General features: G+C 35.3%; 1 protein-coding gene across 3 annotated transcripts in view; it reads right to left on the reverse strand.

Moving 5' to 3' along the window:
• Window positions 1-663: 663 nt before the first annotated feature.
• Window positions 664-18763, reverse strand: part of pkig (protein kinase (cAMP-dependent, catalytic) inhibitor gamma) — a 48681-nt gene continuing 30581 nt past the window's right edge. For all 3 annotated transcript variants that reach the window (XM_056450010.1, XM_056450012.1, XM_056450011.1), the window contains exons 2-3: window positions 6194-6372; window positions 664-1497 (exon numbers count right to left, since the gene is read on the reverse strand). In XM_056450010.1, coding sequence (XP_056305985.1) covers window positions 1415-1497; window positions 6194-6344 — 234 coding nt within the window. In that variant the 5' untranslated portion in view covers window positions 6345-6372 and the 3' untranslated portion in view covers window positions 664-1414. The remainder of the gene's footprint in view (window positions 1498-6193; window positions 6373-18763) is intronic.

Here is an 18763-nt window from a genome sequence, read left to right on the forward strand (position 1 = left end):
ACATGCTAAATCACTGATATGTGTTGATTTTGAGTTTTTTTAAAGTTCAATTTCAAACGGTTTATTTTATTTTCAAGATCTGAGGTGAACTATCTGCTGCTGCTTTCAGTAGTATGGCAATAAATGGCATGTAAAATGGCATTCAAACTCACATTATTAGCATTTAACACTGCATAAAGCACATGAGGTGTACCTGAGGTGATCATTCAGTTTCTGTTGTTTAGCTGCAAGAAATAGAAGCTGTTTCTAATATAACAATTCGAGGAGTTGGTTAGAACAAAAACTCCTTTTAATGTGGAAAATTTGTCTTTTATTATGTGGCGTTGCTTTTATATAGAACACAACCTAAATCAGCCATTAGGCTCGGTAGTCAAACTCGCTCCAGTTGACCCCCAAACATGCGCTTGTGTGTGTTTTTTGATCCAGGAGTGCAATACCTAGTTCAACCACTGGGTGTCAAACTTGCATACTGCACCTTTAATAAAACACATAATCAGCATCTGAGGTGTCTCGGATTACTTGTAAAAAAAAAACATACCTTTTATTCCACGTCGCAGTCGAGTTTCAGGTAGGTAGGACATGATGGGAAGTATCCATCCATTAGCAATGACTGAATGTTTACGGTGTACTCAAGCACAATGAATGTAGACCCTGGAAGCAACATAATGTCATTCCTGTTTATTTTGAGGTACTTTACATTTATAGTCACAATATAAATGCAATGTGTTTCAACAAGTGTTTCTGAGAGTTTGACAAATAAACACACAAAACAGTGCCAGGAGCAGAAAGCGGTAACTCAAGATACTACATAAATATCGTTAATTATGTTACACTTGTTTTACAGTATATAATGAAGTATAGAAAGAAATCTCTTCTGACCTCAGGCAATATTTGGGAATTCTGTTCTACAACCAGACCTCCTTCAACTGTAGTGGTCATTGTTTTAAAAAAAATTATATTTATAATAATAATAATAGTAATTCCATGTCATAGGCTGTAACAAAAAGGCTATATTTGGTACTTTATAGTATACAGTAGCTCTGAGTGTTTCTTTAACAGTAACTCAAGATTGGACTGTTTAGTTTACATTTAGGATGGAAAGATATCAAAACGCCTGTGCTTCTGTTGGACTTCTGTTAGAAAAAAACAATCTTCCCTCACTCAGCGCTGTGAATGAATTCAGTCCTAGACCGATTCGTCCTATTTAGTGGTGTTTGTGAAGGCAGTGTCTTCTTCTCCATCTGTCTCTTAGGCACTCAACAGCATGCAATGGGTGGACGTCCACCTTAATGGCAGTCTATGAGAGGAGCTCTTCATTGCTGCCCGATGAGCAAAGATGAGGAGAATTTCAATGAGAAAAAGGAGAGAAGTCCCCAGCTTTTCTCTCTCCTCGGGGTCATTCTTGATTTGTTTTTTATGACGGTCCCTCTGTCCCCTGTTTGTCCTGGCTCCCAGATGCTTCTGCCTCTGGGGCTGGAGATCCAGAAGCATCTCCCTCTGCAAGACACACATATGATCAACCTTACAGCCATGACAATATATGTGGGTAGCTGACAAACAGGGTTGGGCAAAGATACATTGAAATGTATTTTAAAATAAAATACCAAATATAATAAAATACAGTCTTTTGTATTTTAAAAATATTACAAAATCCCATTAAACTGAATGTTCAATACTCAAATATAAAAACATGATTTTTAAAATAACTTTAACAAATTCTTATCTATTTTTTGCAAATTAACTCTTCATATACAGTATTCTGCTCCTGCTGTGTAACCTGTTTTTTATTTAGATTATTAAATATGCGTTTCATTTGTTGTGTCACTCTGACATCTTTAGGCATACAGATTTCCTCTTCATTAACTATACATTGCAACTATATCTGCTGTTCAACTGCTGCCATTTAAAACAGCCAAAGAAGTAGGAATTGTAGGACTTATTTTTATGTTGCTTGTTTAAAAAAAAAAAATCATCAGCTATCCATCCAAATGACTACTATTTGAACAGTATACTCTTTCTCCAAATATTTTATTTTTTTTCTCAGTTATTTTTAAATGGTAGAGTTAATAATGTCCAAAGCACCAATCAGATGGTGCATCTATATGATGTCCTCATGTAGACTTACAAAGTATTTTAGTATTTAAAAAATACAGCAATACAAGACATATTTTGATACAAAATATTTCCACTAACTCCATCAAATACAAATTACAAAATACTATTTTGCATTTAAAATACGTTTTTGAAATACATGCCCATCCCTGCTGACAAATAGGCAGTAAAAAATTTGTTTTTTCCACACACGCACGCACACATACACACAATTCTTAAAGAAAAATATTTTAATGTAGTTTGAAGTTCGATCTTTGAGAAATTGTAAGGGGTCACTAACTTTATTAATTCTTTAGCCGGTTTTTTTTTTTTTATGTTTTATTGAACTGTACCGTAAAAAATGTGAAATGGTGGGACAGCAAAAATGAAGTAAACCTCCTCTTAATATAAAATATTGTGAGCACGATTTATCGTCATTGTTGGACACTTATCTTCATATAGTGCTATTCGACTTGATTTATTTTATTGGACTTATATAGACTTGTGCTATTTTGACTATGAAATATTGAATAATTATTTGTCAGACATTTTCAATAAATAGGGGTGTCACACCAACGGACACATTTTTTTATTTTATTTTACAGTGGCTCCAAAAACGTTAAACGTGTAAACATTTTGTGGCTTTAGTCACATGATCTTGAATGCTGTTCTTCAAGTAATGAAAGTCTTCTATGGCATTGTCAATTTAAAATGAGCATATAGAGTCACACCAGAGGACATGGTTTTCAGTGACGAAATGTATTACGTTTTTATATTTTAAAAAATATATGTATGAAAAAGATTGCCAATTACCAAAATAGCCACTTGTAAAAGTAGGCCTGAAGTATTAATGAATAATTTTGAGTTTTGGCTCAAAAATTTTTTAAAAGCTTCTATTATGGGTTTTTGAAAATTACCATCCATACAGTGTGTAACACAGCTCAAGCTGAATGAAAACATCCAGCTGAGGTTTAAATCTGAAAGTATATCATGTTTAAAACTATTGATTCTATTTAGTCGACTCAGACTCAAATGAATGATGATTCGCCCTTTGTTTGGATCTTTTGCCTGCACGCATTAACATCGATACGTGACATCGCCAAATATGAAGTGCCGGATCCAGTAAAACGTGATTGTGCCTTTCCCTTAAGACTAGCGAAGTGTGAGTGATCACGGGATCTTCTTCCTTCAGATCCTATAAGTGTTTCTCCTTCCTACAGAACGTGAAGTGTAATTAAAATGCTTGCCTCGTTTTCTGTAGTTTGCAAAATATTTATTCAATTGTGTGTTGTAACTTGTAATCACTCCGCAAGACTTGTAATCACTTATCTATTGTAGATCAGTGCTTGTACTGTATCTCTCAGGTTAAATCTTTTTAAGGCTGTTCACATATTGCGTCCAAAAGCACAATGAAAACATGATGCGTGCTTCTTCCTTTACCGATTTAAATGCGTTTTGTGCTCGCAATCTCCTGCTGTTTGTTGCTATGGTCACCATCAGCTGTTCCTACAAACGCGCTGCGCAGTCAATTTTCAAAATAGTTTAACTTTTGCCACTGTGTGCATTAATACTATATGTGTGTCAGTGTTATCACTCGAGGTTGTGGTTAAGAATAGAGGAATATTCTAGTGTTTAAATGCATAGCTTCAATGCATTCTCTGCATTGGACTCACACATATACTCTGTGCTTCGAGTACTTTATAACCGTGCTGGGAATTTCTCTCCGTCTCGTGCTGAATGCAGTTGACCAATCACAACAATAAGCGCAGATTAACCTCGCGAAAGAGGGGTTTGGTAACAAATGAGTCTCTGAACAAAAATATGGGAGTCGTTGGAATAATTATGTAAAAATAAATGCATATTCTAAGACAATCAAAGTGTTTTTTGACCTTGCATGCATATTGGCCCTTTGATGGAGACCCCCAAAACCAAAATATGTCTTTTTGTAATGCATAATAGGGACATGGGTAATACATAAAATGCTTTAACTAGAGGAAGATGTCTTCCATGGAAGACAAAGAAGTGTTTAACTATTTGCAGCATATTAAATGATGACAGTTCTAATTACATTTAGTCATATGTGACAGTGAAAACGCAACGTCACGTCAACAAACCATGTGCACATTCTCTGGCTACCCGTTCTTGTCAAGAGACCTTGTGGTCATGGGAAAGTCTCAGGTTATTTCAAAGATAAAAATGGTGCCAAGAAAGTGAACTAAGGAAACTGGGTCAAATAAAGACAGATGTGACTCTTTATTTCAATAGGAAAGAGTTGAAAAGTTCCCATACAAATAGGAAACGGTCAAGGAAGCGGTTATTGTTGAGAGGACAGATAATAAATCTTTGTCAGGATTGACAGCCTCTATTCAACCTCACCAAACCTATTTGTGTTAAATCTAGATACTTTGACCTTACAGAGTCGTGTCCTGGATAAAGTGAGGGCAATTTTGAAATAAGTCTTTGGTTCACGTCCTCTTTTTTTCAGAACGATGCTTGTAATCTGTTGATGTATCGCGGTCTTATTGCATTCACAAAGCAAGTCATTACAGGGGCCAAACTAATGCAGCGTTGCATAATAAATATGACCTGACAGACCACTGGCAGTCAAGAGACATTATGAGCTCTTTTATCACGAGCAGCACTGGTTGTGCAGAATTACTAATGTAATTTACTGCCAGTGAAAACGCTAAATAAGTTCTGAAAGAAATACTGTGGTAGTGTTAAAAATTAGGCAAGGTTATCCTTTCATAGCATCATAGTCTGTCATAATTATTAGAGAACCAATCACAAATGTGTTACATTGTTCACCATTTATATCTAAAAGCGTTATGTTAGATTTTAAAAAAATCTAAGCAAAATGTTAGCATAGAAACACAAATTATTATTCTACCTAGTCTGAAATAGTTTACCAAACTTTGAATGGTGAATTGAGGAGGAAAAGAATAGGAAGGAAGGATCAATATGAGTAACTGAGGATAGAGATGTAGACAATTATCATCTCGGTTTCCATCACCCTGTGTTAATGTGCATTTTGAAGTATTGCTCGAGAAATGAGTGATGGAAACGGCAAATTTCAAATTAAAAAAATCCCTTAATTCGCATAAAAACAAAACATTTATGCTCACTTGAGGTTGTTTTGGCAAAAAGGGTTGATGTGAATAAGAGATGGAAATGCATTTGCCGAATTATAGTGACTATTCAGCTAGTCTCCATTAGCTTGTTTGCCTTGTTTACTGTTGGTTACTAGGTTACCAATACTACATTCAGCCACTCTAACAACTTGATAAAAAGGCATCTAATTCATATTTGTGACTTATTATTGTCATTTTTGCAAATTTGAAAAGATTCCTTTCACTTTAGGATAGAAACCCAACAAGTGAAGGTAGAAAAGGATGAGGAAAAAGAAAAAGAGGAGGAGAAGATGAAGAATGAGTAATGATAAAGATGACAAGAATGTGTTAAAAAAATAATTAGAATATAAAGAATATGGAAGATGAATGAGCAAGAAGAAGAGAAGAAAATAAGGACTGAGGAAAAAGTAAAAGCAGTAAGTAGAGGAGTGAAGTGGAGTGGGGTAATGAAAAGGAGAAGAATAAGGAGGTAGAACACAGGATTAGAAAGGAGGAAGAGGAATGTGAGGAGAATGAGAAAAGGGACAGTGAAGACTGAAGAGAAAGAGCAAAAGGAGGAGAAGACAAAAGAAGGAGAATATAACGAAGAAGATCAAGAAGAAAGAATGTGAAAAAGGAGGAAAGGCATGTTGGTGAGGGATTAGAAGGATGAGGAGGAGAGGAAAAAGAAAAAGAAGAATGAGGATCAGAAGGAGAATTAGGAGAAGAGGATTGAGAGAAAAAATTGATGTGAAAAGAGGGAGGAGTAGGAAAAAGAGCAAGAAAGAGAAGGAAAAAAGAAGGGGAATAACAAGAAGGATAGGAGGAACAAAAAGGAAGAGAATGATTAGGAAAATAATAAATTTGGAGGAGGAGGAGGCAGATAAAAAAGCAGGACAAGGAGAAAGAAATGAAAAAAAAAAGAGGAATGGAAGAGAACGCTAAAGAAATGTCAATACAATAGTCTGAAGCTCAGTGTGCAGCTGAGGTACCTGTAGCTTTCAAGTCCATCTGAGCCATGTCTTTGGTAAGTTCACTGGTCCCCCCCTCTCCTGCTTCTCCTTTAATGTCCGGCACAGCGTTCCTGCGACCTGTACGATCACAGTTTATGAACTCTGAATATGACGCCTCAACGTCCATCATCTGCTCACAAAGGGCCCTCTCATTACACCTGAAAGAAACAAAAGATGACAGACAAAAAGTCAGAACAATCGCTGTCTGTTTAAAAAGACAAGCAACATGGCTTATGCTTCCATCCAAAGATGTGAATTAGACTGGAATATTCCAGAAATCATATGGGTAATGCCTTAATTTACAACCCGCAAAGTTCCCTGTAAGTAAGTGAAATGTACTGTTCTGTAAGTATAGTATAAATATAAAGAACGTATGTGTAGGTATAAGGGAACAAACTGTAATGTTTGGGTAATAAGGGGCTAACAAGTCAGATATGCAACACACAAAGTACCACGTAAGAATATTGAATTTATTTTGTTGTTTAAGTATAGAGACGAGACAATGTTTGAGTAAGATAAAGTGTTTTGAAATTTCTATTTAGCAAAATAAAGGTTAAAAAATAAAGAAATATATTGTGTGTTTGTATATTTATTTCACTACCTTTAAGAGTTAACCTGTAACTACAGGGAACAAGGAAGGAATAATGCATCACTTTAATTTGCAACACGCAAATGCTGTATTTAACCTGTAACTACACAGAACAAAGAGGGAAGAAGCTGGACTTATATTTGAACAGTAACAACAGAGAAAACTACAGTAGCAGTTAATCGAATGAAGTTGTTTTGAATTCTTTGAGTAAGCTTTCATAATGGTAAGTAGTGTAATGAATTTTATACATTTCAAAATCATTCCTTTTTCCCATAAACAACATACACCTTGTTATATTGAATTGCAGATTTAAAAATATGTACAGTATACAATAAGGCATTATAATTTCATAGGTTGTAAATCTTTTATTCACCAAACACCCCTTATTATAAAACCCAAGCAATGAATAAGGGTACTACTTACGCAGGTGTTTGCAGGTTGCCTAAGGTTGTCACCCCCCTTGGACAATACTTTATATGTATGTAATACAGAAAAATACACCGTGAATTCAATATACTTGTTTGCGTGTTCAATATTTTGCTGTTACCCCCTTATCACCCAAACATTATGATTTGATTTGTTCCCTTATACCCACACATACCCAGTACACCGTTATTTCACTGTACTTGCGTGGTACTTTGAGAGTTGTAAAATAAAAAATGTGTTACCAACATATGCAAACAGAGCAGCGTTTCCATCCAATGAGTCAAAGACAACAAAATCATCACTTTCTGATAAACTAGCACCAAGTACCAAAAAGAAAAATGTAAATTGGTACAGAAGGAAACGCCAATGTTGGCCTTTTTTCTTATATATTAAACTACTTGGACCTCAAGAGATGAAGATGAATCACAATGAACATGTGGCGGGTTTTGGAGGCTGGAGACCGCTCTTTAGCCACTCAAGACACTTGTAGCAGGTAATAATATGAACCACTTTGATGACAGATTTTGGCCAAGGCATTTTAGAATGACTAAAACAACATTTTAGATGTTTTACAATGTGGTCAGTTCACTGGTTTGTCCATTAATGTCATCCCAGAGCACCCCTTTTTGTTATCACATCAATTTTATGATACGCACGTTAGAATTTATTCGGTAAATGTGTTTCCATTGTAGTTTATGCACATGTTTCCGTGTTAGATAAAAGGTTTGTCCTACTCAGTTGTGCGCACAAGTTTATGCACATTTTCAAAATGTATGTGCATTTTGATGTTTCCATTAGGCATTTTTATGCAATATTTCAAAACGTACATATAAATAGGTAGATGGAAACATAGCTACTTTTGACAAAAATCTTTGAGCAACTCCACATAATGAGCTCTGATAAGGAAAATCCTAACGCTGAGAAAACCTGTGAACGTCTCAGTTCAGTAATGCCCATGACAGAACACGCTGTCTGATGAATTGGAGTAATTATTACTTCGGGGGCTCTATTTCAACGCTAAAGTTAATAGATTCAGCTGCTGAACTCATTTCATGGCCTAATTATATAAGAGAGCCAAGCGCATTCATCCATCCCTGGGTGCATTCGTCATTCTTTGCATGCTTGTTTACTCTCAGGGTTTCTCAGGAGTAGCAATGCAAGCTTGCAAATGGAGCCTTATTGGCACGCAAATGAGAGATAAAACCTAAAACGATCGATTAGACACTTTTTGGAGCTCATGAAACTGCTTTTAGGAAGAGTCATGGGTGGGCATTATGCTGAGAGAGGAATCCTCCCAGCGAACGTATCCAAAACACATTAGCTACTCATTCACTAAAATGTCCCCTAGGCCGACATGAAATAAATAAATATGAGAAGTCCATTTACTTGAACCAATGATACAGTAAAGTAATATAATAATAATATAAAGTAATGCTCATGTTAATCCTTAATTGACAGCATTAACATATTTTCAAATGACAATAATTATTCATTTTATATACTTAAAGTCTGCTTAAACCAGAAGTTGCTGCAGACTTTTCAGTTATTACTAAGTGAAACAGAGTTGAGTATGGGGCGTGGCCTTGTTTTTAAGCTCCCCCTCTCATTATTTACTTGCAGCAAACTAATGGTTTGAAAAGAGTGGCTAAGAATATTTCACCCAAGCTGTCAAACTAACATCGGAGGTGGACTGCCATTGAAGAGCGAAAGCAAATGTTTAGGTTTTGATTAAAGATTACCAAAACAATGGATTAGTTGTGCAATTTAAGATTATCAATGAGTACGTTTACACGGACACCAATAATCCAATTTTAATACGATTAAGACAGTACTCTGATTAAAAGTCTACTATGTACCCAGCAATATTTGATTAATCCGATTAAGGTCATAATTAAACTAAACAGAAATCAAATTAAGACATGTGGAGTATGCTGATTTTAGTCGCAATATTGAAGTGCAGTACAGGCATGTAAAGATCGCAATCAAACTACTATCGTCATGAAGGATTTTTGCCGCATTTTGCGACAGTATATTCCATACACACATGGCTGTTTGACACTATTCTCTGTACCTACAGAGTCAGTGAAGGACCTCAGACACCTGCATAGCAAAATGTAAAGGTTTTTGCCCTCATACGGCGTGTGGTATCAAATTCGATTAAAACAACACTTTTCCAGCAGTTCATACTCGCATCCAATATCTCGTTTGACATGAGGGCATGTATGAAATGTACCTGAAGGAAAATGAAAGTGCCAAACTGCAGTTAAAGTCGACGAATTAAATATGAAACACGCAAAATTACATGAAAGTCTGGAGGAAATGTGGATAGCGTGGTGACGCAATGACCTTAATCGAATTATGTGCTATAACATGTAAAACGGGATTATGAACGGAACATTCAAAAAGCAACTCCTGTAAATGCCTTAATCATATTATTGTCTTATTTAGATTAAGGCAAATAATTCAATTACTGATGTCCATGTAAACTTAGTCAGCGTGGGGTAATCAAAATAAACATTGCCAACTTTGAATTCATGCAGACATTAAAGAGATAGTTTACCCAAGAATGAACATTTCGCAATTGGTTCTAAATGTTTATGAATTTCTTCTGTTGAAAACAAAACCAAATACACTAGAATCATCACTAGTAGGACAAAAAAACAGAACTATTACACTTTTAACAATTTTTGTAAATTAGAGTATTTAACTGTAATATTAATTGTATTTTACTGTAGGACAGTTATGCAGTATGTTACTGTATTGTGAAAATTACTGTATATTTTACAGCAAAGATACATATACACACACACACACACACACACAAGCACACAAACACACAATTTTGTAAATAAAATTATAAATACAGCAAGATAAATGAAAATACAATATGTTAGCTGTAATTGATTTACATTAGGTTACTGGCGAACTGCTGCCAGTATGTTATTGTAGATTCTACAGGAATTTATAACAGTGTATGGAAGTCCATGGCTGCTGGACTATAGCTTCCTTTGTATTGAACAGAAGAATGGCACTCTAAGAGATTTGAAACAAGTGACAGAATTTTTCTTTATGGGTAAGAGACCACTTTTTACAATCCAATCAATTCACGGTGGATAAAAATCAATATTCAAGGAATATTGTTTACTTTTTGCAAAGCGTTACTCCTAAATGCCATTCAGAAGCTGATCCATTTGAAGAGACGAGACAACAGAAAAAGGGATATTCCAGAGGAATGCGTGAGGGCGAGGGAAAGACGGCAAACACAAATAAATGCAACGCTCTGGCTTGGAAACAGAGGGGGAGGCAGTGAGGGAGAAAATTACAGGGTATAAATCATAGTGCTGGTCGTCACTGCTCATCCCTCCTTTCTCTCCATCCCTGAGTTTCTCTTTTCATCTTTCAACCCTCCCTCTTTTCTCGTTCTTTTTATAGTTCTCTCTTTCTTTCTGTTATTTTCAAACACTCCAGCAGTGCTGAGCAAATCAGGGGTGTAGGAAGAATTGCAAAAGTGGGAAGGATGGTTGACTTGAAAAGCAATGATTATCTCCCAAAATGTGGAGAGCAGAACAGAGAGGTTTATGGAAGCAATCTCGAAGAACAGAAGAGGCTCGATGTGTCCAGAAGATTTGCTGTAACACAAGGAATTAAAGTTGGGCTGGTTCAGTCAGCCCATGCCAGTAGATGATGTATCCGTTTTCATAAAGCCTCTCTTAATGCCTAAAGATATAAACATTTATTATTTAAAACTTATTTTCATGAGGGTTCAAGGTTCAGAATCAGCTAACTCTTGAGGTAAACCTTGTGTAAAATGGGAACCGGTTCACATTTGGGCATCTTTGATGTTGCTTTTTTTTATACACTCCATGGCTGTCTTGCACTGGACTTGGGGTTTCAACAAGATGTCATGATTTTGCCAAGTATGATGCGATCCTGGATTAACATCTATGTTGATCCTGGAACATCACTTTTGTTGGAAAATGTAATCCTTACCCCTAAACCCAACCATAACTGTAAACTATTTCCAAAATCAGAGGGGAATAACAGTTGGATAACAATCATGTACAAGTGCATAAACCTAACCGTTAGTCTAAACTTAACATAAACAGTAAACGTATCCCTTTATTCTGATTGGCTGATTGGAATGTTGTTCCAGGATCAACAAAGATGTTAATCCAGGAACATGACCTTCTTGGTAAAATCAGGTTGGTGGTTTCAACAACCATATATTGGATTAGTAAACAAATTATGGAATTTAGGGATTCAGTCGAAAATGGCAAACACCTAATAAAGTGCACAGCTTCTGGGACTGCATGATCAATTGAAATTAAATAGAGATCGCGGTTAAGCAAAAAGCTTTGATTCTCATGTTCATCTTGTCAAGGAAACGTGGCTCTGTGATCAGTAGTAAATCTCTGACGAAGACCAGAGGGCACTCGAGCGTAGAATAATCAAACATGATCAGAGGATTTAACTGCTTTTCTTGATTCAACATGACTAATAAAGACACGAGTACAGAATCATCTCACAGAACGATTCATTTCAAACACTAAACTGAACTTATGAAACGAGTTTGGAGTAAAAACAAGGTTAAATGTGCTTTTATCATGCTTTAAAATGTAGCTGCAACACAGAGTGACACACAGCCATCACTTCACTAATTCCGTGTCAGATTGCACAATGATTCGCTTCATTTTTAGAATTCTGCCGACTTTTGTGTTGTTTGTCTTTGACCAACAGCTTGGTGTTGTAAACACTGCTCCATATACCTGATCCTGGAGATTTACAGCCGATTATAGAGCTCGCTTTAATGACAACATGCACATGAAAATCCCATTCGATTAACTGTGTAGCTTCTGTGTCATTTACTGGAATAGGCAGAGCTGAAGAACATTTTGGTACAATTTGCTTGCTGCAATTCTCTGACTATTATCTGTACATCACGGGTAATATAGTTTTCCACCACAAATTTCACAGTAAACATGATTTTAAAATATAGCTAAAATAAAGTGTTCTTATGGCTTCAAGAAAAGCACACATTTAGATTTGTTAAATCACAGATTCCACTGTTAATACAGGGGTACACAATTGAATAACCTTTAAAAATCTTTTTAAAATGGTAATATTATGAATATTATTCTAAAAAAAAAAAATGTATTAACTACTGCACACTATATTGTAAAGCTTATCAGCCCATTAACAGTTTATCATAGTGATTCACATGTTTTTCATTCATCTTCTCTTCTTAATAGCATTATGATCTCTTGATTTCTGCTCTGACAAATTTTTATCTTGAAGTTAAACAAAGTGACATAAAACTGTAAAACTGAAAAAAGTACTAGCTATCTTTTTACACCACTTTTCAATTGAAGTCATACAATATAAACATTTCAATACAAGTCTTTTTGTCAACTTTTTCAACATCAAAAATGGATGGAGAAGAGATTAAGATTCTATAATGCAATCTAAAATCCTAAATAAATGTGAAATGTTAATTAAAGGGTTTTATTTTACAGGGTAAGGAACTCAAGGAACCTCTTAATGGCTCTGGCATAAATAATTGATCATACTGAAGAGGATCTGCAGTGTTTTCCCTCAACTGTTTGCTATCATATCACAACCTGGGCACATTCAACACTGGCCAGTGTGTGTTTTATCAGGCTGAGTCACTACACATATTGTCTGCCAGTACCAGCATGTCAGTTACCCGATACATCCAACCTCATTTTCGGCCAGGACCTTGAGGAGTGCGAGCCAAATTCACTTTCACGTAAACTTTGCCGGCTCTTTCTCTAAACATCAACCTGTTTCAGCATAATCTAACTACTAGTACTTACATATACAGCCAGATAAGTTATTTTTTTATTACAGTGACCCAAGTTAGTAGAGGTCAAGCTGCGGTCACAGCAGCTGATGAAGAATTTGGAACAGTGGCCTGCAGAGAGTCCAACTCCCCAGAGAAGAGACGAACTAAAGAAAGTGTTACACAAAGTCAGTGAGGATATTTTAAGAACATCTTCTCTGACAAGACACAAGCTAAGCTGCTTTATTGAAAAGTGCACATAATAATGAATTTCCACAAAAAGTTGAAAAGTTCAAAAGGATGGTTCTTCATCTGATCCAAACCTGTATGATTTTCTTTCTTCTGATGAAACCAAAATAAGTTATTTGGAAGGATTTTGGCATTGGTAACTACACAGCTGATCATATCCATCAACGTCTACTATATTTTCCTACCATGAAAGTAAACAAGTACTTGATATCAACATTTTTTAAAAGCTTCTTCTTGAATCTTTTGTGTTCAACAAAGAAATACTTGAATAAGAGGTTTGGAACAACTTGAGGGTGAATTAAATTTCATAATTAGCCAAACTATCTAAAAAGTCCTCGCTGCAGTATGTATCACAATGACATACTGGACCAGGTCCAATACGTAGTGAACATTGTAACGCCCATAGTACTGTGACGGTTGGGTTTAGGTTTAGCTCTCATATTAGTTACAAAATCAAGAAAAATCTCTCTCTCTATGTCCACAAAAATACTAAGCAGTAAACATAAAACTTAAGCCCTGGTCAGTTACGAAAATCACGACGTCAGATTATGCGATTTTATATTGATAAAATTTTGTTTTGTTGTGGGTAATGTGCCAGACTACACGTTCCTTCATGATTAGTCATCTCATGACGTCTACGACAAGCGCTATTTCTAAAAGCAGTCACAAAATCACAATATTTCTTATCATTAATTAACACTTAATAAACACTCAGGCTTGCTAAAAATCAGCTATCAGCATATATTTCCTTTTTAATATCAAGATATTTTCTTTTAAATCTACATGTATATTTTCCAACCATGGGCTGCTTATCAAACACTCCCTGGCCTGAAGTTGCTGCGAGTAAGACAGAGAAAATGAAAGCACATCAGCAGCAAAGAAAATATCAGATGCTTAAGACATAATCCTTAAAATAATTACATAAATTTTTGCAAATACATGACAGAGGTTTGTGATAAAACAATCACAGTAAAGCATTAATTAAATGCGTATTTTTCACAGAGCGGAACAAATCATCCACCCACACAGTTGAGTAGAGGACGGGAACAAGCAAAAATATAATTTGTATATTTTTCTTGGAAAAAATATGTTTTTGAAACAAATTTCATTGGTATAATTTGTATCTTAATTTTTATATATATTGTTGGTCAGTTATTTACTACAAAAACAAGAATAACAAATAATAAACAAAAATAAAATCTAACCTAAATAAAATTAAAGTGAAATATTCACATTTTCAGAGAAACTTATTAAACTTTTCATTTGTAATGAATAAATCATCTATTAGCAGAGAGTTTTAACTTAGTTTAATCAAGTAATCTGAAAAAGCAAGACAGGCTTTTACAATGTATTACCTCGAAAGAACAAACTCTGTTGGAAGGCTGAGAGAACTCAGAAACTCGTTGTGACAATGCAAATGTCTGCATATTTGTGCCAGTCTGTCAAATAAAATAGCTTAAAACACTTTAATAATTTAGAGAGACTAGTTAAAGTTTGCATAACCAATGATTGATCTTATCCACCCGAAACCCACTCATAAGTAAATATGTAGCCTATTTTTTGATAACCTGACCCACTTAATAACGGCAGCACCCGTGGATATAACTGATAAATTATGTGGTCTATAGTCCACTCTCGACGGAACTCGTCGTGAAGTTCAGGGAAAAAAAATTCAACATGCTAGACTTTCTGCGATGGTGTCGTGAGGCGTCGCAGACATGGTATCGCTTGCCATGAACTATGCCACATTACACAAGTAACAATTGAATCTTGTGTCACAACACCCGGTTGTCGTTTAGGACTCCTCATGACACCGGGCTGCAGACTTGTTGCCTTGCTGCCCAATCAGACAGTGACTCAGGAGGTAGTGTTTTTGCACGAAGGCACCTTGTAAAAAAGTATTTTAAACAGGCATCATAAAGATTTCATGTAAAACAAAATAGACAGAGCTTTTGTCATAACTAAGGCCATATGTGCTTACTACAATAGTAACTTCTTGTTAGAAATAGCATCAAAAGTGTAAAACGTTGGTTAAAATGTATCATTTCACACAAACTGACAGCCTTCAAGGTGCCATCTTTATTTTTTAGCTCAGCTGTCAGAAATTGAATGCAAAAAATCATGACATATCATAGGCAGTGAAGGATATATCTATGCTGCCCTCGAAATTTGATTAGAAGAAGGCATCTCCCAAAACAGGAAGAGAAGCAAGGATTCAAATGTGCATTTCTACTTTGGAATACTGAGACAGGGACATGATCACTGACACAGAAGACAGGACAGATGTGGGGTGTGTGTGTGTGGGCGTGCGTGTTTTTCCCCTTAAGATTAATAGTCATTACATCAATGTTATAAGTTATTACGCTCATTATTTTTGACATCACTGTTGCAGTCACAGAATGGTTGCATCTTCACAAAGTTCAGTATTATTATTATACAATATCATTACTAACGTTATGATTATGGATACTAAATATTATTTAAATATTCTGATTGTCATTATCGTTTAAACACATTGCTGTTATTTTCGTTCATATTATATTGCTGTTTATATGTTTACTGTATGTCTTGTACGCTTAATAAAAAAAGGATTATTTTAAATTCTAATAATATTTTGCAATGTTATTTTTTTCTTATTTTTTATCAAAAACATTTAGGCGAATACAAGGATCCACATTTCTTTAAAAACAGACATTGATTATTTAGATTAAAGTTATTTTTGACCATCCATTTCCATCTTTCTGATATCAAGTGGCCAATATATAGTGCTCCAGCCTGGGAATCCTGAAGTTTCTATATTTAGTGAGTATATTTACCCAAGGCAATGAAGGGGACTGTTGCTTTGCTTGGCTCAAATGTACAGTGTTCGGTTACTTTCCATTTACTCTCCCAAATTTCATTACAATAAAGTCATACTGTGACTCACTAAAGGTAATTTGATATATTTCCCTTCCATGTGACCCATCCCACTGAAACAAATCTTGCTGATGGCCAGTGGGAGGAAACGGGAGTCAACAGCAGCTGTAGGCAACGTCACAGGACAAATGGCGCAGGTGTGTGTACAAATCCAAGAATATCATCAAAACACAGGGGGAAAACAGAATAGCTCTGAGCCTGCAGTTCTTATGGGATCTTTACAAAAACACCAACTTAATTTGCATTTGCCGGCTTAAACAAACTACAAAGTCAGATATGGACTTCATTTAAATAACTACAAACCACATCAACAGGATAAGAAATGCATTAAAAAAAAAAGAGTCACTTTTTCAGTCTCACTACATGTTTGGATGTCCAGTGTCTAAACAGTCTGCACAGCCCACTGGGTGCAGAAACTCATGGCTCATCTCCTTATTTGGACAAATCATTTGGATATTAGACCACATCAAGAGAATGAAATCCAGCACCTCAGTCTGCAGACTAGATCATAAAATGAGTCAGTCACTGGTCAGGTAACATAAAAGGAAAGTTCAACCAGAAATGTAAATTCGGTCATTATCTACTCAATCTTATGTATGACCAGACCAAGGTTATGAATTCATGATTAATATTTTTGGTCTTGAAACTGTCGAGCTCCAAAATGACAAATTCCCCCAAAAGCAACAAAAAGTACTGCAGATCAAAAAAAATGAAGTAAATATTTGCATCAGTCCAAGCTTCCATAGCAAAATTGATGGGCTTCTGAAAAAAAAGCAATAGACCTGATATTTTCACAGTCAAGTACTTTTTTGTTCTTTATTAAGGGGTAAAAATACATTTAAAATACCAGGAACATATTTAAACAAAGAGGTCCAACCTACTTCTAGTTAAAACTTGAACTTGACTTACCCTGGGACAGGAAACTCTTAAGTTTTTGGTTTCAGAACAGTTGAATAAGTTCAATCAACTCTGAGTGGGTTGACTGAGTTTAGCGCATGTACCATGACGCAATGAAGCAATCAATGGAGCTCTGATATAACGATTCCTTATTTAAAAAAAAAATTCAAAAGATTTTACGAACATACTTTGTAAAAAGGATGAGACTAAAAGTAAATCTGGGTTTGCCAAAGTGAACCTGCCCCTGAACAGATTAGTTTAACACACCAAGTTACCACAGTGCCAGAATTTGTGTATAAGTTACCCCCCTTTTAGAAACAGACTTGACTTACCCAGCTTGTTTGGGATTGACATACCTCTCATTCTGAAATAGAAACCCAGAGTATCCCCTCATTTTAGGATTTTCACTTAACCTCCCTTTTAATCCTTAAAACAGTAGTTTATTTTTAGCGAACATCCCAATGCCGAATGTTAGTTTGATTTTAGCAAACATACTAGGCATGGGCCGGTATAAGATTCTGATGGTATGATAACCTTGGATAAAAATATCACAGTTTTATGGTATTGTGATTACTGCTCTAAAACATATTCTTTTTTAAATGTCTGGGTAAAAAAAAAAAAACTTTGTCCTCCTTTGAACACAATATGATTTATTTTGAGAAACATTTAAGATATTTTGAAACAGTAGACATGTCTGGCTAAATAATTCAAATAAATCCATGACTTCTGCGGTTTTCATTAGTTTTAAAAACACTGCTTGCTTTACAATTTAAAAGGGTATCTTTGGATATCTTTTTTATGTCAGATACTGAACCGTTGCCCTAAAAAACTAAAATAATCTAAAATAAAAATCTTAGATAAACCATAAGAACGGTTTTAAAAACCTTGACCTTCCAAACCACAGTATACCTTGAAAATGGTATACCTTGAAATCATCCCATGCCTGGAACATACATCAACATTTTCCTCACAATAACAAAAACACAACTATAATTATAGTGGTCAGAATATAGCAGTGATAGTGAAGTGTATATAGTTGTACAAGCTCTGCAATGTAACAACAGTCAAGTCATGTTTATTTATACACTTATAGCACTCAAACCACGCTTCCTTTTTTACATTTCAATTTTCAATTAACTTTACAGTGTCAGTTTCTCAAGAAATATGAGCTGGACTGACTGAAGAGAGGAAATGAACTGGAAAAGATTTCCATGTTAAAGAAGACCAAGCCCATGAACCTCACCTACTTCTACTACGTCAATACACGGACCAGTGCTAGTTTAAAGATGTTTACCAGCCAAAACAAACATTACTGAAAAGTCAACTATGTCATGCATTTTAGTTGATTTGAAGCTCAAGCAAACTTTATTTTGGCCTGATTGTGCTCAAAACGATGTCACACCATGCAGCTCATTGTTTGATTTATCTTCAAGTCTGGCTCCTGACCTTTTAAATAAATCATTGGCTAAATAATTTGCTCAATTTCAATTGTTCATTCAAAAATAAATGTTTTAGAGTGAACAAATCTTTTAAAATGCACATCTTGTATTTTAGTCAAGTCAGATAAATCATGAAAACTTGCCAAAACGACTCATTCAGCAACTATCAACATTTTTGACAGGACAGCCGAGAGCAATGCTGACATTTCAAAACATTTTCCATATTAAGCAAC

This window comes from Danio aesculapii, chromosome 23 (assembly GCF_903798145.1).
Source record: "Danio aesculapii chromosome 23, fDanAes4.1, whole genome shotgun sequence".
Taxonomy (NCBI): domain Eukaryota; kingdom Metazoa; phylum Chordata; class Actinopteri; order Cypriniformes; family Danionidae; genus Danio; species Danio aesculapii.